The 26,380-nt window shown below is 48.3% G+C and overlaps 13 protein-coding genes across 13 annotated transcripts; 7 read left to right on the forward strand and 6 right to left on the reverse strand.

The window, feature by feature from the left end:
• Window positions 1-425: 425 nt before the first annotated feature.
• On the reverse strand, window positions 426-1,750 carry N7517_004243 (Nucleotide-binding alpha-beta plait; the record flags this gene model as incomplete). Its single annotated transcript, XM_056721973.1, has 2 exons — window positions 426-1,280; window positions 1,352-1,750. The coding sequence occupies 2 exons, from the start codon at window positions 1,748-1,750 to the stop codon at window positions 426-428; spliced, it is 1,254 nt and encodes a 417-aa protein (XP_056578223.1).
• Window positions 1,751-1,779: 29 nt separating this feature from the next.
• N7517_004244 (Nucleotide-binding alpha-beta plait) lies at window positions 1,780-3,285 on the reverse strand (the record flags this gene model as incomplete). Its single annotated transcript, XM_056721974.1, has 5 exons — window positions 1,780-2,271; window positions 2,323-2,507; window positions 2,605-2,695; window positions 2,747-2,882; window positions 2,930-3,285. 5 exons carry the CDS (start codon window positions 3,283-3,285, stop codon window positions 1,780-1,782), a joined length of 1,260 nt encoding a protein of 419 aa, XP_056578224.1.
• A 929-nt stretch (window positions 3,286-4,214) lies between these two features.
• Window positions 4,215-5,405, forward strand: N7517_004245 (CIA30 family protein; the record flags this gene model as incomplete). Its single annotated transcript, XM_056721975.1, has 3 exons — window positions 4,215-4,293; window positions 4,346-4,579; window positions 4,684-5,405. The coding sequence occupies 3 exons, from the start codon at window positions 4,215-4,217 to the stop codon at window positions 5,403-5,405; spliced, it is 1,035 nt and encodes a 344-aa protein (XP_056578225.1).
• A 166-nt stretch (window positions 5,406-5,571) lies between these two features.
• On the reverse strand, window positions 5,572-6,648 carry N7517_004246 (phosphoribosylaminoimidazolesuccinocarboxamide synthase; the record flags this gene model as incomplete). The annotated part of the gene is made up of 3 exons (XM_056721976.1): window positions 5,572-5,951; window positions 6,048-6,423; window positions 6,499-6,648. 3 exons carry the CDS (start codon window positions 6,646-6,648, stop codon window positions 5,572-5,574), a joined length of 906 nt encoding a protein of 301 aa, XP_056578226.1.
• Window positions 6,649-6,839: 191 nt separating this feature from the next.
• On the forward strand, window positions 6,840-9,464 carry N7517_004247 (putative anaphase-promoting complex subunit Apc5; the record flags this gene model as incomplete). The annotated part of the gene is made up of 7 exons (XM_056721977.1): window positions 6,840-7,548; window positions 7,602-7,695; window positions 7,750-8,164; window positions 8,214-8,337; window positions 8,388-8,494; window positions 8,552-8,688; window positions 8,744-9,464. 7 exons carry the CDS (start codon window positions 6,840-6,842, stop codon window positions 9,462-9,464), a joined length of 2,307 nt encoding a protein of 768 aa, XP_056578227.1.
• A 493-nt stretch (window positions 9,465-9,957) lies between these two features.
• N7517_004248 (uncharacterized protein) lies at window positions 9,958-10,817 on the forward strand (the record flags this gene model as incomplete). The annotated part of the gene is made up of 2 exons (XM_056721978.1): window positions 9,958-10,192; window positions 10,243-10,817. 2 exons carry the CDS (start codon window positions 9,958-9,960, stop codon window positions 10,815-10,817), a joined length of 810 nt encoding a protein of 269 aa, XP_056578228.1.
• Window positions 10,818-11,675: 858 nt separating this feature from the next.
• Window positions 11,676-12,839, forward strand: N7517_004249 (uncharacterized protein; the record flags this gene model as incomplete). Its single annotated transcript, XM_056721979.1, has 1 exon — window positions 11,676-12,839. The coding sequence occupies one exon, from the start codon at window positions 11,676-11,678 to the stop codon at window positions 12,837-12,839; it is 1,164 nt and encodes a 387-aa protein (XP_056578229.1).
• A 363-nt stretch (window positions 12,840-13,202) lies between these two features.
• Window positions 13,203-14,390, reverse strand: N7517_004250 (RHO alpha subunit C-terminal catalytic domain-containing protein; the record flags this gene model as incomplete). Its single annotated transcript, XM_056721980.1, has 2 exons — window positions 13,203-13,668; window positions 13,726-14,390. 2 exons carry the CDS (start codon window positions 14,388-14,390, stop codon window positions 13,203-13,205), a joined length of 1,131 nt encoding a protein of 376 aa, XP_056578230.1.
• Window positions 14,391-15,835: 1,445 nt separating this feature from the next.
• On the reverse strand, window positions 15,836-18,246 carry N7517_004251 (glycosyltransferase family 2 protein; the record flags this gene model as incomplete). The annotated part of the gene is made up of 3 exons (XM_056721981.1): window positions 15,836-17,089; window positions 17,154-17,873; window positions 17,959-18,246. 3 exons carry the CDS (start codon window positions 18,244-18,246, stop codon window positions 15,836-15,838), a joined length of 2,262 nt encoding a protein of 753 aa, XP_056578231.1.
• A 772-nt stretch (window positions 18,247-19,018) lies between these two features.
• N7517_004252 (glycoside hydrolase family 12 protein) lies at window positions 19,019-20,227 on the forward strand (the record flags this gene model as incomplete). Its single annotated transcript, XM_056721982.1, has 4 exons — window positions 19,019-19,310; window positions 19,378-19,436; window positions 19,502-19,917; window positions 19,978-20,227. The coding sequence occupies 4 exons, from the start codon at window positions 19,019-19,021 to the stop codon at window positions 20,225-20,227; spliced, it is 1,017 nt and encodes a 338-aa protein (XP_056578232.1).
• A 627-nt stretch (window positions 20,228-20,854) lies between these two features.
• On the forward strand, window positions 20,855-21,234 carry N7517_004253 (Major facilitator superfamily domain general substrate transporter; the record flags this gene model as incomplete). Its single annotated transcript, XM_056721983.1, has 2 exons — window positions 20,855-20,988; window positions 21,069-21,234. 2 exons carry the CDS (start codon window positions 20,855-20,857, stop codon window positions 21,232-21,234), a joined length of 300 nt encoding a protein of 99 aa, XP_056578233.1.
• A 641-nt stretch (window positions 21,235-21,875) lies between these two features.
• On the reverse strand, window positions 21,876-22,216 carry N7517_004254 (uncharacterized protein; the record flags this gene model as incomplete). Its single annotated transcript, XM_056721984.1, has 2 exons — window positions 21,876-22,121; window positions 22,193-22,216. The coding sequence occupies 2 exons, from the start codon at window positions 22,214-22,216 to the stop codon at window positions 21,876-21,878; spliced, it is 270 nt and encodes an 89-aa protein (XP_056578234.1).
• Window positions 22,217-22,670: 454 nt separating this feature from the next.
• Window positions 22,671-24,068, forward strand: N7517_004255 (Major facilitator superfamily domain general substrate transporter; the record flags this gene model as incomplete). The annotated part of the gene is made up of 1 exon (XM_056721985.1): window positions 22,671-24,068. The coding sequence occupies one exon, from the start codon at window positions 22,671-22,673 to the stop codon at window positions 24,066-24,068; it is 1,398 nt and encodes a 465-aa protein (XP_056578235.1).
• Window positions 24,069-26,380: the final 2,312 nt, after the last annotated feature.

The following is a 26,380-nucleotide window of genomic DNA, read 5'->3' on the forward strand; positions in this document are numbered from 1 at the left end:
ATGTCAATCAAATCAGATAATATTATCATGATGAGCCAGTTTATTCTTTATCTTTGTATATTCACACTCTAGGGCCGCAGGGGCAGCTTATGACCGACTCTGGCAGCATCTATTACCAAGACTATCACTGTTAAGAACTGATATTGGTATACGGTGCATTGGATTAGTTTTAGGAATGAGCAATCTGGCAGAATAAAATTTGAAATTTGATAATTGACTCGAGCATGTTCATCGTAACATACATGCTCCCCTTTTTTTTCAAGTGTTTTCTTTTTCCTTCAAAAGCAAATACACAAATTTGAATAAAGAACAGACTATAAAAGAAGCACGGAACAAAGAGCAAGAAAAGATAAGAATAAAACGACCCGTCATAGCAAGCAAATCACACTGAATAACTTTATCCCCATCTCAATCATCTGTCAATATCAAACCTGCTTCTTCGAAGAAGTACCACTGTCAACACTGCTCTCATCACTGGGATCGAGACCTCGGCTCTTCCGTATAGCATCTCTGCGCTCATTCTCTAGCTCTTGGATGACTTCTTGCAAGAGATGTTCAGGGACACGCGAGTCAGGATAAAGCGAGGCACGCTGCGCATTTATCTCACGAGTGTACTGCTCAATTGTTTTGCCGGTGTCGGTCTTAGGTTGGTACTTTTTCTTGAGGGGTTTGCGATGCTGGAAAGCATGGCGGGCCAGTAGGTGTTTGTTGTCTGGCACTGCGGGCTCGAGTCTTCTGTTGCCACTCTTGGTTGGAGTGGTTGTTGCCATTTCCGGGGACTTGCCTTTGTTTGGGGTGCTCTTGTCGACTGGCTTGAGGGTCTCGGTGGTATCAGAAATCTTGGTATCGGCTGATTTCAGCAGGTCAGCTTGGGCTGGAGTCTGAAGTTTAGCGCCTTCCTGAGACTCATCGGTGTCTGGTGTCTTAGGGCCAGCCTCGGAGGAAGACCCGGCGCTTTCTTCATTCTTGGTGTCAATTCTCAATGGTGGTTTGGTGTCATCCATCAACTCTTCTTTCTTTTGATCAGGAGTTGGAGCACAGCTGGATTCGGTCTGAGATGGGTTGGGCTCATTCTCAGGCTCGGTGGGTTTGTTCTGAGTTTCAGTTGACCTGCTCACGTTGGCGGTGCTAATTCTTTCCTGCGAACAATCCAGAGCTTGCGTAGAGATGGGTTCACTCTGGGTCTTAGCAGGGGCAGACACTGGAGCCATGTCAGAGCCTCCATCGGTGTTTGGGTGGCGCGGCCGAACTAGTTGGCGACCTCTCTCAGTCTCAGGGGCCTGGACTTTAGTTTGTGCCAATGGTGATTCAGATTCGTTGACTTTGGGCGGCGAATTGTTGTTTTGCTGACTTTCCATGCTAGACTGGCGACTACGAGGATATGCGTTGGGGGGTAGGGCTGGTTGTAGTCAGGCTGCACGAAGCAAGTGCCTGGGAGACCGACCCAGCTTGACTGCATATTTGCGAAGTTGTCGTCAGCGTGGTAGGGCTCGTAGTAGAGTTGCCGGTGATGCTCAGTGTCAAATTGGGGCTGACTGGAGACAATCAAGGGACAGTCGGGACGAGGAGGCAATCGCCGGCGGCCGGGAACAGGACCAGCAACAGGCTGAGGCTGAGGCTGAGTGCCAATTGGAGGAAGAGGATTAGAAGGCTGATATGGTTGATTGCCCATGAACACAGGAAACCCCGGGGTTGGCATAGCAGTGTAATCAGCGTGATATGGTGGGGGTGGACCTTCATGCATGAACATGACAGGGGGATTGGGAAAGACACCCGGAGCTACGAAGTTTTGATTTGGGTAGTTTGGCGGGAAGTTGTTGCCCTGATAATTCGGGGGAAGTTGTTGCCCTGATAATTCGGGGGGAAGTTGTTGCCAGGGAAGTTTTGATAGTTAGGGTTGGGATAGCCCTGATTGAAGTTGTTATGAGGGGAACCGTTGCCACCTGGGTAATTCTGAGAGAAAGAACCGTGAGGTGAATGGCCTTGGCCATTGAAGCTTTGACTGTGACCATGATTTGCAAAAGATGGGTTTTGGTGTCTGGGGGCACCGCCAGGAGCATTTCGAAATCCACCTCTGTTGTTGTTGTTCCCACTGTACCATGGACGGTGAAACGATCTGCGGCCGTTGTTGTACCGCTGCTGATTGCCACGGTTTGGGGGAGGCTGGTTAGAAGGCCTGTGTCCTGGAGCAGGGTAATCCTGAGGAAGCTGATTGTCGTTGGGGTCCATGGTAGGTCTAGTCATATAATACTCGGGGTGGTTTTGAAAATGCTATGGTCAAATGGTCAGTAGACTCAGAGCAAAATTGGATAGTCCACTTACCTGAAGGGCATCAGCGTAATCGTCAGGGTATGCGAAAGTGACAACGCCAAAGGTAGAGTCGTCCCCTTGGGGGTTAACGTAGTCTTCAATGATTATGCCCTCAAGACTACCAAGTCCCTTCAAGGCATCGACGATTACAGATTTATCGATGGGTTCGTCAGTAAGATAACCGAAGTGGGCAGTTCCTAAGTAAAAGAGAAATGTGAGAAGGTGTGAGAAGAGAGAAAGTGTGAAGGTGCGAACGTGTAAACGTGCAATGAAGTCCAACAAAAGGGAACTCACGTCTAGCCCTAGATGATTCCAATCTCAACACCCGATTATGAAGCATCAGGTTTCCATTTTGTTTCAATGCAGAATTTGCTGCTTTGATGTCCTATTTACTATGTTAGTATATGTCATATCTTTGTATAAAAACTGCACTCACTTCAAATTGTACAAATGCAACAGGTAGTTTCTTCAAACCCTGTGACAGTTTGATCTTAACATGACACCGGCCAAATGTAGAGATCATGTCTGTAAGATCTGCTTCCAACTTTTCAAGAGAAACTTTGATAGAGAGGCTAATTCGGTCAGTATATACTATCAGATAGGACTGGGCAATACCTACTTTCCCACAAAAACGCAACAATCAGGAAGAAAGAGGCCCTGTGCATTTCCCTTGGTTGGAGTTTGATTCATTCGATCCGCACGCGGGAGGTGTACTGGCTTCTCTTCCTCCTCTGGCTTGTCTGGCTTGCCTGGATTGGCTTCCTTGACTGGTTCGGCTGGCTCGACTGTAACTAGCTCGGCTGGCTTGGCATCAGGTTGCTCTGGGGTACTAGGCTTTGAGCTACTAGACCCAGTGACACTAGACTCCGACGCTGTATGTTCGTGGACATCTTGCTTTGGGATATCAGGCTCTGGGGTACTATGCCTAGAAACACTAGGCACAGAGCCATTCGGTTTGACGTAATGAATAGCCATTGGGGAGGTATATAATCAACAAGAGTAACTAGATATTTGTACTGCGGTAAACGAATGATTCAACTGGGGAAAACGAGCGTGGTATGGATGTATGATAGAAAAGGGCGAGAGAAAAGAACGAGATATCAAGACAACTACGGGGAATATCCTCTATGAACACCACCTCCGTCGCCATATTGGGATAAATATGAGAATATCCGATTCCAAGAATGGGATTCCCCAGCAGAGACAAGTAGATATGAAGTTAACCACGGTATATTTCCGGGGAGTGCTCTCATAGGACTAGTATGAAGCGATTTTGACTCAGAATCAAGCCTTATCCAGGGCTATGCAGTCCAGAAAACCAGCCAACTACTGGTTCACAGTCGGATATCCAGGACAGGAATCGGAGCCGGACCCTCAAGAAGAGATTTATCGCGCATATTATCCATGACTCTTCAGATAAAGTTGGCCATGAAGTTTGGACGTCCCTCCCAAAAAGGAAATACGCGTCATTCCGGTTCAGGCGTCGGCCTGGCGAAGTATACAAGATGCTCCTGAGGATCAGAATGCCGTCAGCCATCGGCACATGCATGGCATTTGATAGCAGTACTAAGCCTAACAAGGACAAAGGAATATCTTTTGAAGTCTTCAAGATACTGGTTTGTGCATTTAGCGCAAATCTTGGATCCCGAGTTCCGAATCCCTGGAAGGTAAGTAGCAACATAATGACGTGTATATTATTGAGAGGATGTAAAGCTCCAAGTGTGTATATTATAGGAAGAATGAACATGAAGTATAGCATAACGAGAGCTAACGGATAAACCAAACATCCCAAACACTATCTATCTCTTATCAGCCCGCGCCACCTCGGAAGCCGGCTGCCCAGATATTAACTCCAGCTGCTCCAGCTCCAAGCATACTGGGCTTCTCCCTCTCACAATTACAATATGTTTCCAACTCGACGTTTAGCCCAAGGCGGGTTCTTCAAACGCAGTGCCGATGAGTTCGGCCGTCTATCAAAGATCGGTAAAGTTGTGTCAATGCCGTCAGTCTTGCACCTCCAACTAATTTGCCGCAGCTTGGAACACGGAAGCCCTCCACACTCCGACTAAACCTTATACGCTCCTGAATTTCGAAGATGAGAGCACCGTTACGGGATGCAAGACCATGGCCGACCGTGCAGTAGGAGGCTTTAGCACAGCCAGCCTAGACTACGAACCTGCTGAACCTTCTTCAAATACTCCCTCGCATGCCCGCTTCCACGGTAGCATCTCAACCAAGCTTCCCGACAACTGGCGCGTCGAAAGAACTGGTATGTACTACCTGCTACCTAGGTAGCGACACATCCAAGTGGTCTAGAACACGGAAAATAAAGAAAAAGAAGAAAAAAGAAAACAACTAACACCCGCAACCCAGGCTACGCCGCATTCCGCAACCAAGATCGAGGCTTCTGGCTCTTTGGCCGGCTCTTCTGGGACGTCGATCCCTATGCGTACCTTGCCCTGCGCATCAAGTCCGATGGCCGCCGGTACACTGTCAACGTGCAGACAGACGCGGTCGTTGAGACGGATATTCACCAGCACAGACTATACACACGACACCACCGCCTGCTCGACAGGCCAAAATCACAGGAAGAATATGACTTCCAAGCAGACTCACCCGATGCCGTTGAGGACCTATATCCTGGTGGCATGCCCGCTGCGCTTTCAGACATCCCACCTGAATCGACGATCATTTCTACCTCTACCAGTACAACGACGTCTGGCTCAAATGGATGGGAGACTGTTCTCTTGCCTTTTAACTCGTTTGTGCGCACCAATTACGGCTTTGTCATTGAGCCTCAGACTTCTTTGACTAAGCAGCGTGTTAAGAGTATTGGTATTGGTCTCACGGACCGCGTTGATGGGCCGTTTGATCTACGCATTCATAAGATCTGGGCCACAAATGGCATCAGTGAAGCGGAAATTGAAGAGGAGCGGCGTATTTGTGGTGAACATGCGCTGCCTCTTGATGAGGGTGTTAGCTCTGGTTGGGCTGATCAGCCTGTGGAGAAGTCCGTGAAGGAAGAGAGCAAGCAGCAGGATCGAGATTCGAATAAGAAGGGTCTCAAGGGGTTGAAGTCTGAGTGGGAGGAGTAAAAGTACAAGATAAGGCCATATATTTGTATGATAATCCCTGCTGCCGCCACGGCCACAACCATTGGACATGATGCTTTAATTTCATTTGGTCCCGAATTATAAAGCACAAAAGTCTAAACTTGAATCATATATATCCCTCCAATAAAGAGGGCTTAACCGTATACCTCTAGATTTTACCACCGGTGATCTTCTCCCAAGCCTCCTTGTACTTCTCCGCCGTCTTAAGGGCAATATCATCAGGCATGCGCACACCTTCCTTACCCTTAAGACCCTCGCTGACCAACCAGTCACGCAGGAACTGCTTGTCGAAGCTGGACTGGCCGCGACCGATAGCGTAAGATTCCTTAGGCCAGAAGCGAGAGGAGTCGGGCGTCAGGACTTCATCGGCCAGCACAACCTCACCAGTTTCCTCGTCGACTCCAAACTCAAACTTGGTATCGGCGATGATCACACCCCGCGCGAGAGCGTACTCATGCGCTGTCTTGTAGAGCTCAATGGCCATCTTGGCAACAGTCGAGGCGTAGGGTTCACCCAGGATGGCGACGGCTGTGAATGACAAATGTTAGGTGGAGGTCTTGTCCCGGTATACTATACGTCTAGTACAGGTATCTCAAGCCAATGTATTCGACGAAAAGAACATACCCTGATCCGGATGAATATTCTCATCGTGCTCGCCCTGCTCTGCCTTCGTGCTGGGGGTGTACATAGGGCCGTCGGGGAAAGCCTGGCTCTCCTGCAGACCGGCGGGGACCTGAATTCCATGCACGGTCCCAGACTTCTTGTATTCATTCCATGCTGAGCCGGTGATGTAGCCGCGGACGATTGCCTCAATGGGGAGAATGCGAAGCTTGCGCACCTGCATACTCCGGTTCTGCAGGATAGGACGGAGGGATTCCGGGATCTGGGGCGGGAGGTCGAGGGTGATAAAGTGGGTGCGGAGGGAGGGGTTGGCTTCCGTCAGGGCCTTGAACCACGTCTGCGTGCAGAGGGTGAGAAGAACACCCTTGTTAGGGATACCCTATGTATTCAAAATACTAGCATTAGCAACAAGTCTCCTTAGACACTTGTGGTGTGGGTGTGGGGAATTGTATACATTCTCCATGATCACATCGTACGCGGAGATGCGGTCGGTCGCAACGAAGAGGAGAGTCTTATCGTCGACTTCATAGAGGTCGCGGACCTTGCCTCTAGCGACAAGGGGCAAGGCACCCTGCAAATCTGTGGTAGTCAGAGCTTGAGCCATTGTTCAATCGTTCAATTGGTGAGTTGCGGAGGAAAGTTATGCGTCATCTTTTTTTCCCGAGTGCTTGTCCCGCATTGCAGCCTTATAGCCTTACAGCCTCAGGTGTCAATCAATCATCCCCAACACGCGCACCCTTGGAACAATACTGTTTATAAGAACACAGTAAGATGTGGCACCCATAGGAAGGCAAAATGACGCGTTATTTGACTCCATGGAGAGTCTCTTTGCTGTGTCTGGTCACCCTCTACACTGAAGGGGTCGTGCCCAATTCTTCTGCTATTCACGTCCTCTCGTTCCTCACAGCGGGTCTGTTCCCACTAGATGCCGCCGATAAGCAATGGGAGGAGCATTACTTGCCGACAATTTCAGAGCTTGAAGAATGCCTGTCTCGCCATGAGTCCTCTATTCCTGGGCGTACGCTCTGGGATTTGTTTCTGAAGAACCTCTGGTCGATCGACTCGCTGGATGCGCTGGAAACTTTCTTCGGCGAGGTTATCCCGTCGCTCCTGGCTAAATCACGCGAGGACCTGATCCATGACAGGGATAATGGAATTGAACCAGTGGCTGATGATCGCATGCGCTTGTCTAGGAGTTCGCCGCTTGGCGCATTCGTACGGAGAGCTTATCTTGAGTATACGCGGCTCCAGTTTCACGATTCCGTGAAGCTCTGGACAGGATTTGTCAAATACCGTCTACCCACATACAGCTACTGGAGTCGAAGACATCGCGAGGCAGAGGAAATCGCCATTGATGTTAATCTACGCGACCTGGGACTGGATTCAACCAGCCACCTTTCACAGGTGGTGTATGGTAACATCGAAGACGATGAGGATGGGGAGGGAGAGGTCAGCGCCAAGGATGCAGAGCGGCTGATCGAGTTCCAAGTTGGTGAACTGCAAAGTATGCAATTATTTTCCGGCCTGTCATGCCCATGTGCTAACTAACGGACACAGGAATGGGAGGCAGAGTTCCGGATGAAATGAGGGCTCAGCTGAAACGCATCATGACCTCAGAATCTTCAGTCCCAGTAATGATGTACTACCTGGAGTACGTTTTTATATACATTATTATCGATGTACATTGTGATTGACAAAATGCCAGATATCTTGACGCCTGGAGGGCCGGAGACTATACCTCGGCCTTCGACAATCTCCACCGCTACTTTGACTACACCATGCACGCGAATCTCGACCGAAGTGCATATCAATTTGCCCTTCTGAACCTAGCTATCATGCAAGCAGATTTTGAGTGTTTCAATGAAGCTATCTCGGCCGTACAAGAGGCCGTTGCAATTGCTCGCGAGTCTCACGATATGAACTGCCTGAACTTCTGCATGAGCTGGCTCTATCACTTCGGCAAAGCTTTCCCAGAGCAGATGCGGGAAGTTCAGAATAGTGGCATGCTGGGGAATGAAAAAGAGGGCCTTGCTTTCCTCAAGGCCAAGTCCAAGGAGACTGACATGTGGTCTCTCATGAGTACCACATTACTCAGCGAAGCTAAGTTAGAGATGCAGCAAGTAAGGATTCTTGTTTCCATTTGATCAAGTTGGCGCTAATGATGAACAGGGAGAGAGTCTTGCATCAATTGTCGAATCCTTCGTGCGAGCATCCCACGTCAATGTGACAAAGGGCTTTACGACTCCCACAGGCGCATACATGCTGCTACAGGGCTCCATGTACGCCAGGATAGGTATGATACTAAGTGTATAGTAATTGCGATGGTGCTAATACAGCTAACAGGAGCTACTCACCTTGCTTGGTTGAATACCGAGATATTCCGCGAATGTTATTCGGAGGGCCAACCCCATGATGACTTTGTCAAGATCACATTCCGAAATTGCCAAATAGTAAGTCATGGCTCTCTCTGGTAGCGTATGACACAAATGCTGATTCATCGCCTTCAGTTAGCACAAAAAGGCAATTACAAGGAGGCATTCACACGGATGAATAAGATCGACCCCGAGCAGCTCCGAGCTTTCAGATACAACAACACTTGGACCTTTTTCTCAGGGCTACTGCAATTGCGGCGACAAATCTGTCGGTAAGTAACCCCCAACTATAGTACTGATTTTACATCCATTCCTAACAACCTACAGCGACGACAAGGTGGCGGTCGAACACATTCTATCCCAACTCCAGGCAGTGCAACTCCGCGACTTCGACATGCGCCTGCTTTTAGCCTTCCATTCAATAGAATTCACCATGCGTCAAGGTGACTACGGTCGCGCTCTGAGAATGGTCGAGCAAGCCGCGCACTCCATGCAGCCAGAGAATTTCGACGTCCACTCCCAAGTCAGGCTGCTCTGTCTAAAAGCACAAATCCTCGGCAAATCCGGCCAACCGCAACGCGGCTTCTCCCTCGCCATGCGTGCAGCCCACATCGCGCATCGCTCGAAAGTCCTCGCCGACCTCTGGGAAGCCATCTGCACCCTAGCGACAGTGTTGCTGAGTCTTCGTGAATTTGAAGCCACGGGCGAACTGGTCGAGAGCATCATGCCCCAGGTGCTAGAGTCAGAACATTACGCCCTCATCGCACAGGCGTATTCACTTCTCGTAGATGCAAATATGGGCATGGCGGGTGAGCTGTGGAGCTTGCAGGGCCGGGACTCGACGTCTTCGAGAAAAGAGTATATTAACCGTGCTCTTGGATACATTGACTCGGCATATGATCATTTCGAGGAAATCGAGGATATCAAGGGACAGACGGAGATGATGGCTAAGAAGGCCACTGTTATGCATCTTACGGGCGATCCAGTATTGGCTAATGATTATGCTGCCAAGTACCTGGATCTGCGGAGACGACGTACTGAGACATGAACCTCACAGAAATAATAATATACATTTAATTCCAAGGTTGTCTGATTATAGGTAATCAAGCTGTTCAAAAGTTTGAATAATATAAAACTATATATATAGTAATGATGAGAGGTATCAAAAGTCAAGGCAGAGAGAAAAAGTGACAATGGGGAAAGCCTAACTACATTGGAGGACTAGCGTTCAAAGCTCCTGGGAACAGACTGTCAATCATGTCTTGATCTGAGCTGGTTGCCCGTCTTAATACGAATATGGGTCCTCTTTTTGAATGCATTTACGCTCAAGCCTCTGCGCCTGACACCTTCTAATGCCTCTAACACAGCCCTGTGGGTTTCTGACCCAGTTTATATTAAGTCTACCCGTGTCTGTCAGCCGCATACTCCCCCAGGGCCACCAACTTTGTTTTTTTCTTTTGGTTTCCATTCAAAATATACAAGATAAGAAGTTTGAACATTCTCCGGCTAAGTTCTCTATATCACTGTTAAAGATCGAAAGTATGTTACGCTTCTTTCAGCTCTTTATCTTCGTCTCGGGCCTCATCTCGACTGTCAATGGAGCCGAAAAGACAAATTATATGATCAACCCTGTCTACGAAAACAACAAAAGTCCTGTTTGGACCTTGGGTGACCAGGAAGTGGTTGAATGGAAAACCGATCTACCGGTGTACAACGTCTCTATATGGCAGGAGAGTCCAACGGGGGATGGCGCCATCTCTGGAGGCAACGCATTTGGTAGGCTAGAAGGAGAACCAACAAGAAACTGCAAGACTGACAAGAGCCAGCTCAAACCAATGACAAGTATCAAGTGTCAAACTTCACCTGGACTGTCCAAATCTACAGCTTTGATCTGGAGTATTCAAACAAATTCTTCTTCTGGATCAACCCCAAAGGACCAAGCGGGTTTCCCTCGGCCTATTTCAATATAGTTAGGAAATCATCGACTGCAACGGCCACCGCTTCAACCTTGGCACCTTCGTCACCTCCTAGTCCTACTGCCACCCCGGACGATCCAGAAACCGCCAACCCGACCGATCCACAAACCGCCAACCCGACCGGTCAATCGACAGGACTCTCGACGACAGCAAAGCTTGCACTTGGACTTGGGCTTGGCATAGGTATCCCTATACTAGCCGCACTGGGCGCACTAGTTTGGTTGAAGGCTAGGCAATTGAAAGCAACCCAGCTGGCAGCTAGCGTGGCAGCTTCTCATGGGACGGGAATGCCGCAACAACGAGGTCCCAACATGAATACAGGAGAGATGCATGGAACCGACTCGACTGGTTTCCGTTCGGAGTTGTCCCAGGATGCTGGTGGAAAACCACTTCGCACTGAATTACCGGATCGGCGTTATGAGTGAGTGGATGTATAAATGAGCTGCATATTCTATCGCGAGGAATTCACATCGACATGAATAGCGTCCTAGGTTCAGTGTAAAGTGAGACTGAATTTTCACTGTTATTACCAATGTCTAATTACGAAAATATAATGCTCTCTATGCGTTAATATGTGGAACGTTGCTATGGCCCATGTTAAGCGCACGGAGAGTTCTAAACCAAGTAAGGAAACGCCCTTCTTTACCACTTGGATCTTTTTGAATTCAATGCCAGTTCTGAATACTCAACTATTCAACATTACTGCTATTTTTGTAGTTTTCGTTCGAGATATAGAGTGAATGCTAATAGGGAGAATGGAAAAAGGCCCATACAATAATATAGGTGCTGCTACACCTGTTAAGCCACTGCTAAAACTTATATAAATTGCCTTCGGCGGTTAGTCTCTTATGCTCTCGGCCGATACCTTATAAGAAAAACCCTTAAACCCCCGAACAATTCTAATTCCCCGAGGGTTTTGCAAAGTTCGTATCTATAGCTCCATAGCCTTATCCACGCTTGGTCCCCACATTCTCCCGGGTCTACCCAGGGTCTTCTAAGCTTCTTTGTACATACAACATAGAAGAGGTGAGTACTGTATAAAAGCACTGTATAAATAGTAAAAACAGAATAGTATAGGTACATACGGAAGCTCTTTACATACCATTTTATAGTATTATAAGGTACTACGGGCCTTTTACCCATCAGATAAAGAGCTCCCGGAGTTCACTCAACCGGATACCCGAGAATTGACTTCCGGTATAAACCCGGAATTCAACCTTTATCATAGAAAAAGCCCAATCTATAGAAAGCTTTGCAATTGAAGTCTTCTTAACACACTCGCAATGCTGAAACTATCCCCAACTTCCCTAGAAAGAAAACGGAGTCCACTCCCCTCCAAGGGCTCAGTGAAAACTAGCAGAACTCTCCAGACCTCCCCAGTACTCACATCAGAACAAACACCTAAACCAAACGACCAAATCACCCCCGAGCCCCCAGCCCCGCCATTCCGCAGCGTCTCCGCCTGCAACAGATGTCGCCTTCGCAAACACCGCTGCGACCAGCGCCTCCCTCGCTGTGAATCATGCGAAAAAGCCCAAGTACGCTGCGTGGGTTATGACCCCCTCACCAAACAAGAGGTCCCACGCAGCTACGTGGCCTTTCTCGAAAGCCGAGTCAACTATCTCAATCAGGTCCTCATCGACCACGGCATCGGCTTCAAGCCCGCTATCGCCTATGATGAGGAGGAGGCGCTGAAGATGGAGGCTGGTCAGTCGCCGAGGTTTGAATCTCGTGGGCTGAGGGATGTGAGAGAACTGCCAGAACATACGCACATCGGGATGGGGGCACGGACATCCCGTAAGAGGAAATTGCCTCAGTATTCTGAAGACACCATCCCGACGAGACAGGTCAAGCGCTTGGCGCAGTTAAACATTCTTCTCACGGAGTTGTTGACTGATGGCTGTGAACATCGCCAATGTTCCCGCGACCCTGGGAGGAGTTATATGCGTGCTGGTCGTAGGCATCGGGCGCAGGACTCTCTTGAAAAGAGACTGCCGTGGTCTCCACGGAGCTTTGATTCGATTGATCACAGTGATAACCGTGCGACGAGATCTGAGTCGCCGGTGTCATCGCATGAGTCATATCGACATCCAAGGACGACGCATGGGCGCGGGTCGTCTCTGCCCGGTGCCAAAACTATCTTGGAATCCGATCATGGGCGCGAAGTACACGACGCAAAGAGAAAGTCCGGGTTCGAGCTTGGTTCGGTAGATCCCGAGTCTGGGACACACAATACCAAGCATATTTCTGGGGATAGTAAATTGAGACACACCAATGTCGTTCGAGATCTGAATGTTCCGAGTCGTGGTTCGTCACCAGAGAAGGATGATCGTTCTAGTCCCGAGCCCAAGTTTGATATTGCTGCCGATCTTCTTCGGGGACGGAGGGAGAGAGAGAGGCCTAATTATGATTTGCTGGATGAGTTCCTTGTTGATTGGGCTGATTGATTGTCCATTTCTTTCCTGGGGGAGTTTATATATATATATATATATATATATATATATATATGAATGTAATTATTAGTCGGATAGACTTGATTTATAATATAATTTGTTGACAATTTCTGTTCATACGCTTGCTAAGACCTAATAGCCACAGTGAAGTAATCAAGCTGGGGGCGCCAGTGCTGGAGACATCCATACTTTTGAAGGTTAGAGTGAAGAAAGTATAAAAGTTATCCATTCTGTCAAGGCTAAATTCCACAGCAAACTAATTTCTAAATCATTATCATCATCACAATGGTAAAAAAAGAACGCAAAACCAAGCTATATATATCGCAAATTAGGTTCTCTCGTCCCTCCTCACCAGCCCTACACAGCGATTGCCGTGACAGTAGAGAGAGCGGTACCCATGGAGTCCTTGAAAGTGTCGACCTCAGCGCCGTAGCTGTGTACACCCGTACGGAGAGCAATATTATCTTGATCCTGGGTGATAGCAACATCCCCAGAAAGACTATGCTTCGCGGGCCAGATTTGATGACCCGCAGCCTCCTCCTTAGCATGGTGTTCTGTGACGACCTCACGCACAGTCTTCTGGAAGTGAAGCGGACCTTTCTCCATCTCTGGATGAAGCTGGCCGTTGACAAAGACACCGGCGTTGAGGTTCTTCTGCGAGTTCACACATAGGTACTTGTCCTCGGACATGATTCGTTTGTACATGTCGCTGATGAGGTTGAAGGCCTCATCAGTGGCGTCCTTGTGGCGGTAGACTTCGTAGCGCATTACACATTGCGTCGGGCTGGTAGGTGTGAATCGCTGCATGAAGAAGAAATTGGGACTAGAGGGGCCCAAGGTTAGCTTTTAATATGTAGTCTTATGGGAGGAATATACCCACGAGATATTGAAAGAGGCATTAGGCCAGAAATAGGTAGTTGCTATACGGAAGCCCTTGGCGATCTGGTCGGGTCGCGGGGCACCATAGTGTTGGATGTGGCCGGCCTTGGTCTGAACATAGTAGGAGTTGAGGTCGGCGATGGTGGGGATATCGGGGTGGGCAACTCGGCAGTGGTAGCACTCATTGTAGTTGTCGGCTAGGATCTTCCAGTTGAACTCGCCCTCCATATCCCATGTGTGGTCGAAGACATAGTCCTCGAAGTTATAGTGCTCAAATCGGGGCTGCTCGTCGACACCCTCGAAATCGTCTTTCCAGGCGACTTCGGGGGTATCGCTAGCGTCTAGATTCACCCAGACAAATCCATTTCGGTCAATGTGTACATGGGCAGGGAAGAGATCGTTGCTGTGGAATGCGTTGATGTTCCCGTTGTTGTCTTTGGCGACGATGAACTCGTAGCCTGCGGCGTCGTAGCGAACACAGTCACCAGTGTTGGGGACTCGGTGCTTATGTGTAGTAAGAAGCCACTTCCGGGAGAAGATAGATCGTCGTTCAAGCTCGTACATATCTTTGGATGTGTACCAGGAAGCCGGCAAAGCACGGATAGGCTTCTTCTCGTCCTTCGCTGGAACAGCAGAGGTACCAAAGTAGTTCCTCAAGAAGGACATTGTGAATACAGATCCAAAGAGTTGTCTTTGTTATTTAGTAAAGAAGGCTGAGAGTGAAGTTGCTATTGACTACATCTGAACTCGGAGAACATCTACTCTTCTAAATAGCCATCACAATCACAGCCAACTCATGAACCACGGAGCTTGGAACACCCCATCCGATGTATAACCCGGATCTCGACCTTTCGAATCCGAGTCCCATGACATAGTTGGAGGCTCATTGGATTAAGATGGCCATTTCTTGGGGGAGATATACATGGACACCGATCATGTGATCGGTAGACTGCAAACCGGACCGAGTGGCTTGAAGCCTATCAAACACGCCTCTCATTAAAAGGACTCCTGGGGTGTGGCAAGACGGGCAGCTGATAAAGCCCCGAACCGTTGACGGTTCGGGGTAAATCCGACCCTGGCGCCTTACGGAGTCCACGTACCTTAATATGGCTGTGTTTATGGCCAAGTGAAGGGGCTGGCAACCCGGGGTATGGGGAGTTCCGGCGTAAGACTTTCTGGATGAACACGAGCCAATGGTAATGGAGAGATAGAACTCCTTTCCGGCATCGCCGGCGCCAGACTAGCTAGTCACTGAGAACCAGCAGGGGTCGTGATCCTTGGCTTTTGCGACGCGTTCCGATGAAACCAACATCCACCAGTTTGTTGCATCAGGATCAAAACAGAGATTCCTCGACTGAACCTGTTTAATAAAGATTCAGAAAGAGAAAGCTTCATTTGCCAATCAAAGTGATGTTCCAGGAAGACCCGTACTTTGGCGATCAGGGGTTCGACAAAACGCAGCCTCAGCGCTAATGTCTGAGCTAGTAACAGACCCTTGTTTTGTTGTATTTCAGAAAAGAAACGTCCAAGTTGTTATCTGAAGTTTGAAAATCCCGAATCAGATCACATCAAGCTTTCCAAGGTGATGTCCCTGCATAAGGTCTAGACCAAGCAACGTCACCCAAACAGCGGTGACAAGACATAAACATGTCCGATAAAACAGCCAGGTCAAGACGCATTGGCGATCAATGGCACTAGATAAGCAATAAAGCAGGGAGGGTACATTGACACGGCAAAGGATATCAGGTGTCAATGCAGAATTTGATTTCGGTATATTGCAAACATTCGCCGGTCCGAAATTCAAGCGCTTAGACCAAGTGATTGGCCGAGATCTACATGTACCGACTATTTATGTACGCAATGTGTACACAGCCTCGGCGATAGGTCACTTTTTTTTTTTTGGAGATTAACATATGTATTTTATGTATAATAAAGACCCAATATGCAGTACGTGTACATAGTACACCCGAAATGAAGTTACAGAGATAAACGCCAAATCTCCAAGTAGATAGATACATATAACAAGATAGCAAAGGATTGAAATTGAAGCATGTGACACGTTAGCTATACAAATCCCCCCAAAAAATCGCATCTGGGGAAATCATGAAAAATTAGAACATAAACGAATAGACAAATACCAAAATCGTAGCTACGGTAGCAACCGTGTATTCAAGTTCGAACCAAGCGGCCTGGCCACCGAAGGCGATCTTTTTACTCTTCTTCGTCGGATGCGCGACACCAGTCTTAGGGTCGCGTGTCAGAAGTTCCTCACGTTCTGGCATTCTTGGTGGGTCGATCGCATAGGAGACGGGGGTCCACAGCGAAGTGCAGATGAAAAGGAAGGTAAGCGGGGGCCAGAAAGCGTGCGTGATGAGGCAGAGGATGATATCTTTGAAGCTAGTGTTCTGGGCGAAGCAGCGGTAAGAGGAGATGACGACTGCGACGAGGGTGACATAGACGAAGGCAAGGTGGAAGCTGGCCATGTAGTTGAGCAGGATCACGCGCAGGCGGACGAACATGTTCCTGGACTTCTTTGCATCGCGCTCGTTCAGAGCTGAGCCCAGAGAGCCCGTTGGCTTGAAGGCTTGGGTTTGACCACCCAGCCAAGTGGGCAGCAAGAAGGCACGCACAATACAGAGAGCGATGTACGGCGACATCCAAAGTTGATAGCGGGAGCCTCGTTGGCCGGTGTGGTAGCCGGCTGGGATGAATAGAGCCATTTCACAGAGACGGTTGGAGATGGTTGCAGCAAAGCAGGCCCAAATAAGCCAGCGGAGTTGTTCTTCCGTCGCGAAGGCGACGAGGCGCTTACCCCACAAGAGGATAACCGGAATGGCGAAGAGGGAAAGGGTCAACAGGAGGGTGTAGACACTGAGGGTTGCATAGAGGAAGCCAGAAAAGCGTTGAGCGACGGTCATCTGTCGAACGGCGTCGCCCCAGAGGCAGAACTTCAGCTTGGCAGCTGTGTCAACGGTTCCAATTGCCCATCGCGTACGCTGCTTAAGATGTCCACCAAAGTCTTCTGGCACGGTACCAAATTGAAGAGGCTCATGGATGTATGCGGTTTTCCATCCTTTGCCAAGCATGAGTGTCGATGTCGCGACATCTTCGGCCAAGGAGCCAAGCGGGAAGTTGCCAATCTCTTCGAGAGCCTCGCGTCGAACGACGTAACCAGATCCAGTGCACCAGGCCACACCGAGTGCATCCTTGATCGGCTCGATAACATGCACGAAGAAATCCAGACTCTGGGCAAGCGGGTCAGATGCAGGGGTGTTGTAGAAAAGTTGCGGCGGGCATGCAAGGGCCATCTTGGGATCCACCAGCAAGTGGGGAACGATCGCACGAAGCCAGTCTTGTTCGGGAATCTGCAGATTATCAGTCAGTACACAAATTTGCGATTTCAATGTAGGCTGGGTATTTGTAATTTACCATATCAGCATCCAGCGCGGCCATGAACTGGCCGGCACCTCCAGGCAAAAGGTTGACTTGATCCAGGCCGTAGTTCAGGTTACCCGCCTTAAAGTGGTGGGGCTTTCCAGGGATCTTTTCACGAGCCATGTAAATAATGTTGGGATGATTCAGGGCGAGTTGGTTGCAGGCAGCCTCGAGGGTGGGGGACGCGGCATCATCCAGGATGATAACCCTCATCACGTCGCGGGGGTAGTCCTGGTCACAGGCGCCACGGACGGTATCGAGAACGACTTCATCATCCTCTCCACAGCAAGTAATAAACACATCCACTGTAGGACATTCATTACCGGTCAATCTCAGCTTGGGGCGGCCTCTCTTCTTCAAAGCCATCATAGTCCAGCAGTTGTGCATGAGGGAGGGGATCGCAACGGTAATTTCGATGGCCACAAAGACCCAAGCTCCAGCATATGAGACCCCAGCAACGTTTTGAGCCATAATAATGCAGGCAATTCTCAGACCAAGGTAGAACAAGTAGATTCCGGTGTTAGCAAATGTGAGCAATGGTACCAGGGCAAACACCCATCTCTTCCAGCCTTTCCATGTTTCCGCATCATCACGGTCGTGGAGGCGAGCAATCGATCCAGATTTGACCCAATCCTTTTCAAATCCTGGAGAAGCAGGTGAGCTCACTAGGGGAGCAAGACTCTGGTGACTTTCTTGCACTCCATGGTTTTGGTACTGTACGGGGGAGAAAAAAAACTCGTTAGGCTGTGATCTATACCGAGAACAAAGAGAACAAAGAGAAAGGAAACGGTGTACTAACTAGAGTTGGTGATGCCGACCGGGAATCATATGGCGTTTGAGTGTTCCATGGCGAATTGTGAATAGAATCGGAGTGACCCGACATACGAGCGGTGGGTTGAAGCCAAACCGGTTGGCCGTACTCGTCGGTAGGGAAATGACCCGGTCTGACTGGAGTAAGAGGCCTTGAAGAGAGTCCCGAGGGGGTGAAGGGCTCTGGATGTTCGAAGCTGTTGTTTGAATGGTAGGCTCGATAGGTACTCAGTTCTACCTTTTCGTCCTGGTCCTCAGGACCATAACGTCTGTCCATTTCGAGAAATGTTATAGATTATGTAAAGTTTAAAATGAACTCAAGAATGTGGGATCTGTTGAAAACGAGTGTGATCAGCTCAAAGAGCTGGAACTGGAATGGAAGGATGGAAGAGAAAAGGTTACATTCGTAGTATTAGAATACGGTACCAGCGATCTCTAAGGAACCCGATGGTTAAGCCCTGAGGCTAGTGCACGCCAAGGGCCGAGGTGCATCGCCGCATTGAGCCCGAGCGAGCAAAAATAGATTTTTTTTATGAATTTTTCAACGTAATGTTTCACTTCAAACAGTGGTTTCTTACGCAATGTGTCTGACTTTCTAGTATTTTTTTTCTGTTTGCATCGTACCTTTTCTTTATTTTCATTTTCATGTATATTTCTGTAATATTACCAAGGTTTCTAATTTGATTTCCCCAAAAACTACCTTAATCGAACCAATCATAAGATACAAATGAAAGTTTTCAGGTACCTTGTACCTTGAACCCCATTCATAGATGAACGCACCATTACCACGCTAACAAAAGTTCTCCACAAAGGGGCCTTTCCCTTATCAACAAGACTTGTCTGGTCAAAACGCTTAGTTTCCGATCGCCCCTAAAACGTACTAACCCGATGCATCTTGCCTCCACATCTTGGGATGTAATACCGAGAATTTCGCCGTTGCTATTCGCTGACTTGTTCCTTTTCTTCCCTTTCTCTTTCCCAAGGTTCATCTTGGATCATTTTCACTTGCTAGGTTTTTATTTTATTTTATACACCTCTTGCTTTTGGTCATGGTCGTCGGAGTAGGACTGCTGGTCAATGCGATCCTTATAGCCATCCCCGTTGGGGGAAGTGTTGGAGCTCTCATGGGCCTGGATGCCCATCGAGCCGCTACGGGTCAGAAGCCTTTATTCACCGGAGACAATGACGATGGCATCAACACTGGGAACGGTAAAGGCGGCGACAGTACTGGCGGTGGCGGCGGCGGTCATCCCACTATCACGGACAACGGCGTGGAGCATACTCGATACTGCGATTTGTCTTGGGGAATCACCCCACCGTCGAAAACCGAACAATACACCCGTGAGTACCCTCGAGCTACCGGCACAGGCGCTGTTGACCCTTGAACGACGACTAACCGAGACTACAGTGAATCCCAATCAATGGGGTGTGACATCAGACTCGACAGGAAATGGGCTCTGCATGAATGTACGCGTTGAACATACCCATCCGCACTTTTACTAAGGGGCTACTAACACGGCATCTTGACTTAGATCACGACGTTAGTCAACCAGACTTATCCCGCCCAAACCGCTCCCGAGTTTTCTATCACCTGGCAATATGACCATGGTCCACCGTCGATGCCCGTCCACGGATACCCGAATATCCGTGTCGACGACATCTTGCCAAAGGAGATGAACACGATCTCGGAGGTGAATCTTGACTTGCATTGGACATACGGAGTGGGCGACAAGACCGCCGCGTCAACGGATGTACAAGCGTTGAAGAAAGAAAACCTTGCCACGAACGTCGCCATTGATATGTTCTTGGATACCGATGCCGACAAAGCTAAGAATGGAACTGAAGCGAAATTCGAGGTCATGGTTTGGTTCTGGATGTCAAATGAGGAGGCCCAGCCCCATGGTTGGGGGCACCCGCTAATCAATAGGACCTTGGAAGGGACAAAATTGTGAGTTGAAAGTTGAACTTGTACTTGACTTATACTAGCATACGCTAACATTTTCATTAGCACGCTTTACTCTGGTGAAAATGACAACGGGCAGAAGGTTTTGTCCTGGGTCCCAGAAGCCGAAACGGTCGTCGAGCGGTTCACTGGAGACATCTATCCTCTCATCACCGATCTGTACAACTTGGAAGGAGATGACTATCCAGTTAAAAACGACTACCTCGGCAGTCTCAGTTTCGGAACAGAAGTCTACTCTGTGGATAACAATGTCACATTCTGGGCCGAGCAGTACAAGCTCGACATCAAGAGTTGAGGATGAAGGGGTACATTGTATGATTATGAACATTTAATTTGGTTTTTTCCCTCACGTCGATACACATCAAGCGTTACATATTATCCATGCCAGTTGTGCAATTTCATGATTTTTCTTATCATCGATACTCAAGTCCGGCTACTCCGGCCCTTGTCAGCTATTTGCCAAGGATTCAACCCCTGAAAACAAGGACGAATCATCTCACTCTTCCAAATTTCCTGTTATATTATGTATCTCACCGTTTAAGATAAGCTGTCAATGTCTCGAGGTCAGCTACCAGTACGGAGTAATGAGAACGCACCCATGTCTACTACACAAGAAGAAGCAGTAGGTGCAGGGATGCACAAATGACACCATCAGGCGTGATAACCATCGCATCTTCCATTACCGAGACTTTTACCTAGCTAAGAACGACGAAAAATAAGAGATTACCCCCAACCAATGGATGATCACTGTCATATAGACATTAGGTCAGCCCTGGATTGTTGCTTCCAGCTATCCATCGCGTATGAACTCCAGGCGACCGAAATACTCAAACATGGAGAATGTACACGCAATTGACACCAAGACGACCCATGAAGCATCCGGCCATGGAGCCCATTCCATTCCAGGATCGCATGATGGATTATGGCTCCGATTCCTTACGCATACCAAATGGTATCCAGAAGACATGTCACACCCAGAGAAGAAGCTGTTCTCAAACTGGATATCATGATCCAAGTCTTTGGCTGCCTTTCATTCTTCACCAAATATCGCGACCAGTAGGCAATCACCAATGCCTATGTATCGTATGCAATACCCCCAGTCTTGCAGACAAACGGTTACTAAGAACCTATCATAGAGGCATGAAAGAAGACCTCAATCTGCACGGCAACGAATTGAACTACATAGAAGCGATCTTCTTGCACCGCCATAATACCAGCTTGCTACTGGCTAACGCGCACTCGAATCAACATCGCGCTACCGACCCTGGAAGTCGGATGGGGACTCTTCACATTCGGCTGTGATTGGGCGCAGAACTTGGATACAATATACGCAATGCGGTTCTTCATCGGGATCTGCGAGACTTGCTCCTTCACCGGCGTCATCTATGTCATTGGATTGTGGTATAAACCCGGCGAGGTGACGCGTCGGTTGCGCTTTTCTTTGCCGCTTCGCCACTTGGGACTATGTTCGCGTGCTATTTGCAGTAGTCTGCTGATACAAATTTAGAGGGGAGGCATGGATTGCCTGGGTGGAGGTATTTGACTCTAATTATATCAAAGATTTGGGTGTTCTTGGAACTGACCGGTTGGCAGATGATTGTTTATTTGTACGATTATCACGATTCCTATTTGCATAGTGTAAGTTATATCCCTGGAGTGGTTCCATCTGTTCATCTAACACAGACCAGCGGATATATCATTTCCCCCGATGTTCCTCACCGCTCCAAACCACGGTTCCTAACAGCGACCGAGCACGATATTGCCAACGTTAGTCTGAAAGGTCTAACAGCGCCAAGTGATTTATAAGTCTCTCGGGCCATCTGCAAGCGAGTCTCCGGACGATGGCATTGGTATGTCTTTGTCATGCATTGGACCTTAATGGACCAGAATTTCACACCACACTTGACTCCCTTTAGCCTATAGCTCAAGGCTAAACCAGATTTCTACTCCGTCTCTCGGGTGAACACTTTGCCGACAATCGCAACGGCACTGTCTGTTGTAGCCGCGCTAGTAGCAGGGGTTACCGCGGACCGCTTGCGAAATTTCTGGATTCTTTCAGTGGCAGCATTCCCGTCCTGGTTGGTGTTATTTTGCTCGTCTATAATAATGTTGGAGCAACGGGGCGACTGGTGGGGTTTATCACCACCGCATTCGAGGGCGGTATGTGGATTCCGAACACAGGCTCTCTTCTAATTTGTCATTTCTCATATTAAAAGAAATTGGCGATATTGACTCTTATCACAGCAATTAGTCCGCTCACGATGAGTTCGGCAACGATCACCATGGCCAAGGACGCCGAGGAGCGTGCTATAGTCACGGGCAATCATGAATTCGATCGGTCAGGCCATGGCTGCGTGGACACAGATTTTTATCCCGCTATTTCTGCCCCGAACTTTCGGGATTCACCTCGAATCTGATCAACTATTGCACAATTAAGTGTTGGCTTAATCGCCTCCTGAATCGGGACGCGCGAAAAGAACGAGATAATGTGTGAGTATATTGGGTATATAAACAAAGTCCGGGCTAGAACCCGCACAAAGCCATTTTAGGGTTATCCAACCGGCCAAGCACCGAAGGGCAAAACGTGGTTCAAGCAAGGCTTTGCCGTACAATTCCTTGGCATCAAGCACGACATTGGGGAGATCCACCTTTAATTTAATTTTTTCTATCGATATATCTTCTTCACATCCCTATTCTTTTCTTTCTATTGTTTTGGTTGCATATACGAGGGATTGACCATGGCCCCTTCAATTGAGCCAGAAGTTACTTCTGAGGATGTCCATGATGTCTCTCCAACTGTCTGGTCTCGGTCATCTTGGTACCGCTCTATCCCATTCCAAATTGCCGTTGCTAGTGGTGTCTCGTTCACCGCCCCTGGAATGTGGGATGCACTGAACAACCTCGGAGCAGGTGGTGCGGCTGAGCCTTACGCTGTCTCCGCGGCGAACGCTCTGGTCTACGGATTGTTTGCAGTTGTTTGTATCGCCGCTGGTGCAATCAACAACCGTATTGGTCTTCGATACGGTCTGATTCTCGGCGCGATCGGTTACCCGATCTACGGTGCCGGTCTGTACACTAACAACTACCACCCCACGACATGGTTTCTGCTCTTCGGCTCCGCACTGTGCGGTATCTCAGCTGGATTTTTCTGGGCTGCCGAGGCTGCTATTATCATTGGTTATCCCAGTCCCAAGGATCGCGCTTTCTACATTGCTATCTGGCAGACCGCCAAATCTTCCGGTCCGATTATCGGCGGTGCAATCAGTCTGGGACTGAATGCATCGACTTCCCAAAAGGGAACAGTCAGCGCTGCGACTTACATCGTCTTCATTGTCATCATGTGTCTCGGTCTGCCGATTGCGCTCCTACTCAGTCCCGCCGAGAAGGTGCAGCGCAAGGACCACTCTCTCGTGGTTGTGGACAAGAAGGAGACTTGGGCCAAGGAATTCAAGGCTGCCTTTTCTCTGATCTTCACTCGCCGTGTCCTCCTCCTCCTTCCCGCATTCTTCATCAGCTACTTCTACAACGGCTTCCAGAGCACGTGGCTGACCAGCTACTTCACCGTCCGGTCTCGCGCATTCTCCTCGTTCCTCACCAACTTCGCCGGAATCGCGTCTTCGTTCATCATGGCAGCTTTGCTTGATCGCCAATCCATCTTCATCAAGACCCGCGCCAGGATCGCTTTCTGCACCATCGTTGCCCTGATCATCGGCACGTGGATTTGGGCTACCATCCTGCAGAAGCAGTTCTACGATGCACCCGAGCCCCCAATGTTCGACTGGTTCACAAGCGGCTTCAACAAGGCGTACGCGCTGATCTTCTTCTGGACCTTCAGTGGCCAAGCCTTCCAGCAATTCCTTTACTGGCTAGTTGGCCAGTACAGCACCGACATCTCATCTTTGTCCTACCACTGCGGAATCCTGCGTGGATTCGAGGCTCTGGGACAAACCATTGCATGGGCCATGCAAACCGAAGGTGGTGCCAACCACTTCGTCAGCATCGGTCTCAACTTTGGAATCACGATTCTTGCCTTCTTCCCCACGTGGATTGTTCTATCTGAGTTGGAACACAGCCACGAGGTGCAGGTCACCGCGGAGGACGTCGCGCCCAAGACAGCAGGCGATACAACAGCCTAAGCTTGTCACTCGAATAGAGTCATCTGATTCTTCGATCTTCTTGGTTCTCCGGATTCAACCCGGGAACTCACGTTTTTATTTTAATAGATAGATAAGATACCCCCAACCTGCTCCCACTCAACGCCGAGCATTATGTATAAGAAATGTATAGAACCTTTTCCCAGACCAAACTGGGAAATGGGCCCCAGCCGATGGGCTGTTTTTATTTGAGCTTTCTCCAAGGATCTCTGTAACACTTGACCCATTACTAAATTGGGATTAGTTCTAGAATAACAAGTATGGAGCTATTGAGATCTAGTATATTCCAATACCTATATTTAAGAATCAATCCTATATAAGGGTTTAGACCATTCGGGAAGTTTAAATTAAGTTTGGGGTCAAAAAGCCACCAATATCATCCTGCATTAGAGTATGACCAGGGTATGCGACCATGCTTGATATGTGTTGGCGTATGTTAGACAGGGGTTATGCACGTAGGGTTTAATCGTACATAATAGATAACCCACTCTATCCCTGTCAACTAAACCCCCCAAGGCTTTATATCAATGTTAGGTAAACTTGAATGCATCAAAGCCTTTCCTGCCCCCGACTATCCCCGAGTAGCTGTGGTAATCGGGACTTGAATATCAAAGGGAAAAGAGCTGACGGAGTATGACTTTCGTGGGATCTCTTATATAGTGTCCACTATCATCCAGCGTCAGGTGAGGATATACTTTGCGCATATATTGTGGCGTGCATGTTCCCCACAAGGTTATCGAGGGAAGCGGGCTCATAATTTCCCCTTCAGCCCTACACCCTTTTGCTAGATCGCTGGGTTTTGTTTTCTCATTCTAAAACAAATATCGTTCCTAGATATGTAAAACAAACGTTACAGATATAGAGGTCTAAATTGTACACTAGATAAATATTTTAAAATTATTTGCTAATCAAATAGTAAGGTTATCTGCAGCTTTACAGAAGGATTTATATTCTCAACTCTTGTAGGAGCATTAATGTTTTGTAAGCAACATAGGGAGCTCCATGGCAGTAGGTAGATTATCACCTTCGTCTTCTTCTGCTTTCTCCGTAGAGACATAGATCAGGTCTACATATAGTTCAACATAATACTAACGAGTTATATAGGCTCCCATGTGACGACACGTGTGTCCGAAGAGCTTGAAACGTGCCTATTATCATACACAGCCCAGGGCTAGTTTAGTAACCGCCTTATAGCCATCGTCACTCTATGTCCGAAATATGACCTCAATCGTAGGAGCGAATGGATTACCGGCGATTGCCCTACTTCCGTGATCTTCAGCAAGATCCTACGCGTCCACCTCCCGCCAGCCCTTTACCCGTGACCAAGACCTTCCATTTGCGAAATGGGTCGGTAAATTGAACGCCAAGCGCAAGATTTCCTGCCAATCGCCCTCTCCTACGTCATTAGCCACGCACTGTCACTTGTCAGCATTTGACCCGAGACTAGATTTAACTAAGGTCGCCCCGATGTACACGTATATATCAATTAGCTGCGTAATCTACGATCTGGCAGTGTGATATACTTATGAGGTGGGGACTGTCAGCGGGCTGTATTATTGGTTCTTCTGACAAAGATATTATATTGACCCATTTTTCAAAAGAACGGGAATTGATTTAATATTTTGAAGTGGATAGCCGGCTATTCTTAAGTTTATTAAAATAGGCAGTATTTATGCCGTGTGCATAATGTACACTTCCCAATCAGAATAAGCGAGTGAGCCAGCCTCATATGAAACCTTCCAAGGTTTGTATTTTTATTTTAATACGTTCTGAATGTATCATTAGCATAATATCAAATACCGAGGTGACTCGTTAGGGCTATTTTTAGCCACAAAAAAGCCCACAAGCTAACGGTCCGTTCTTACTCGATACCATCCCGAGGTGAACACGTGTGGTCTTAGCTTTTTAGGGCCTATACCCAGTTTGGCTAAGGGCTATACCTCGGGAAAGATTATTATGCACATCCTCCGTACTCCGTACGGAGCACGGAGCACGGAAGTATGTATAGCATTGTTTCATTCAGTTGCTAAGCCTTCAAGGTTTGCACAAGAGGGCATAAGGAAATGCACTCAACGGTAGATACATCGAAGGTAATGTGGCCAATTGGAACGGGCCGGATGTGCATCACGCGTTTCTAGAAAGGCTGGGAAACAGCAGAAAAGTGTATGGCTTTTTATGTAAGGGGAGAGGAACATGTACTTATAACTTCAATATCATATTCCACAGAATATTTGATTGTAGAATATACAATCCAGGTACCTCGGACATTGTGGACTAAGTGGAGGAACATCACC

This window comes from Penicillium concentricum (genome assembly GCF_028827145.1).
Source record: "Penicillium concentricum strain IBT 3081 chromosome Unknown utg000002l_segment0_segment0, whole genome shotgun sequence".
Lineage (NCBI taxonomy): Eukaryota > Fungi > Ascomycota > Eurotiomycetes > Eurotiales > Aspergillaceae > Penicillium > Penicillium concentricum.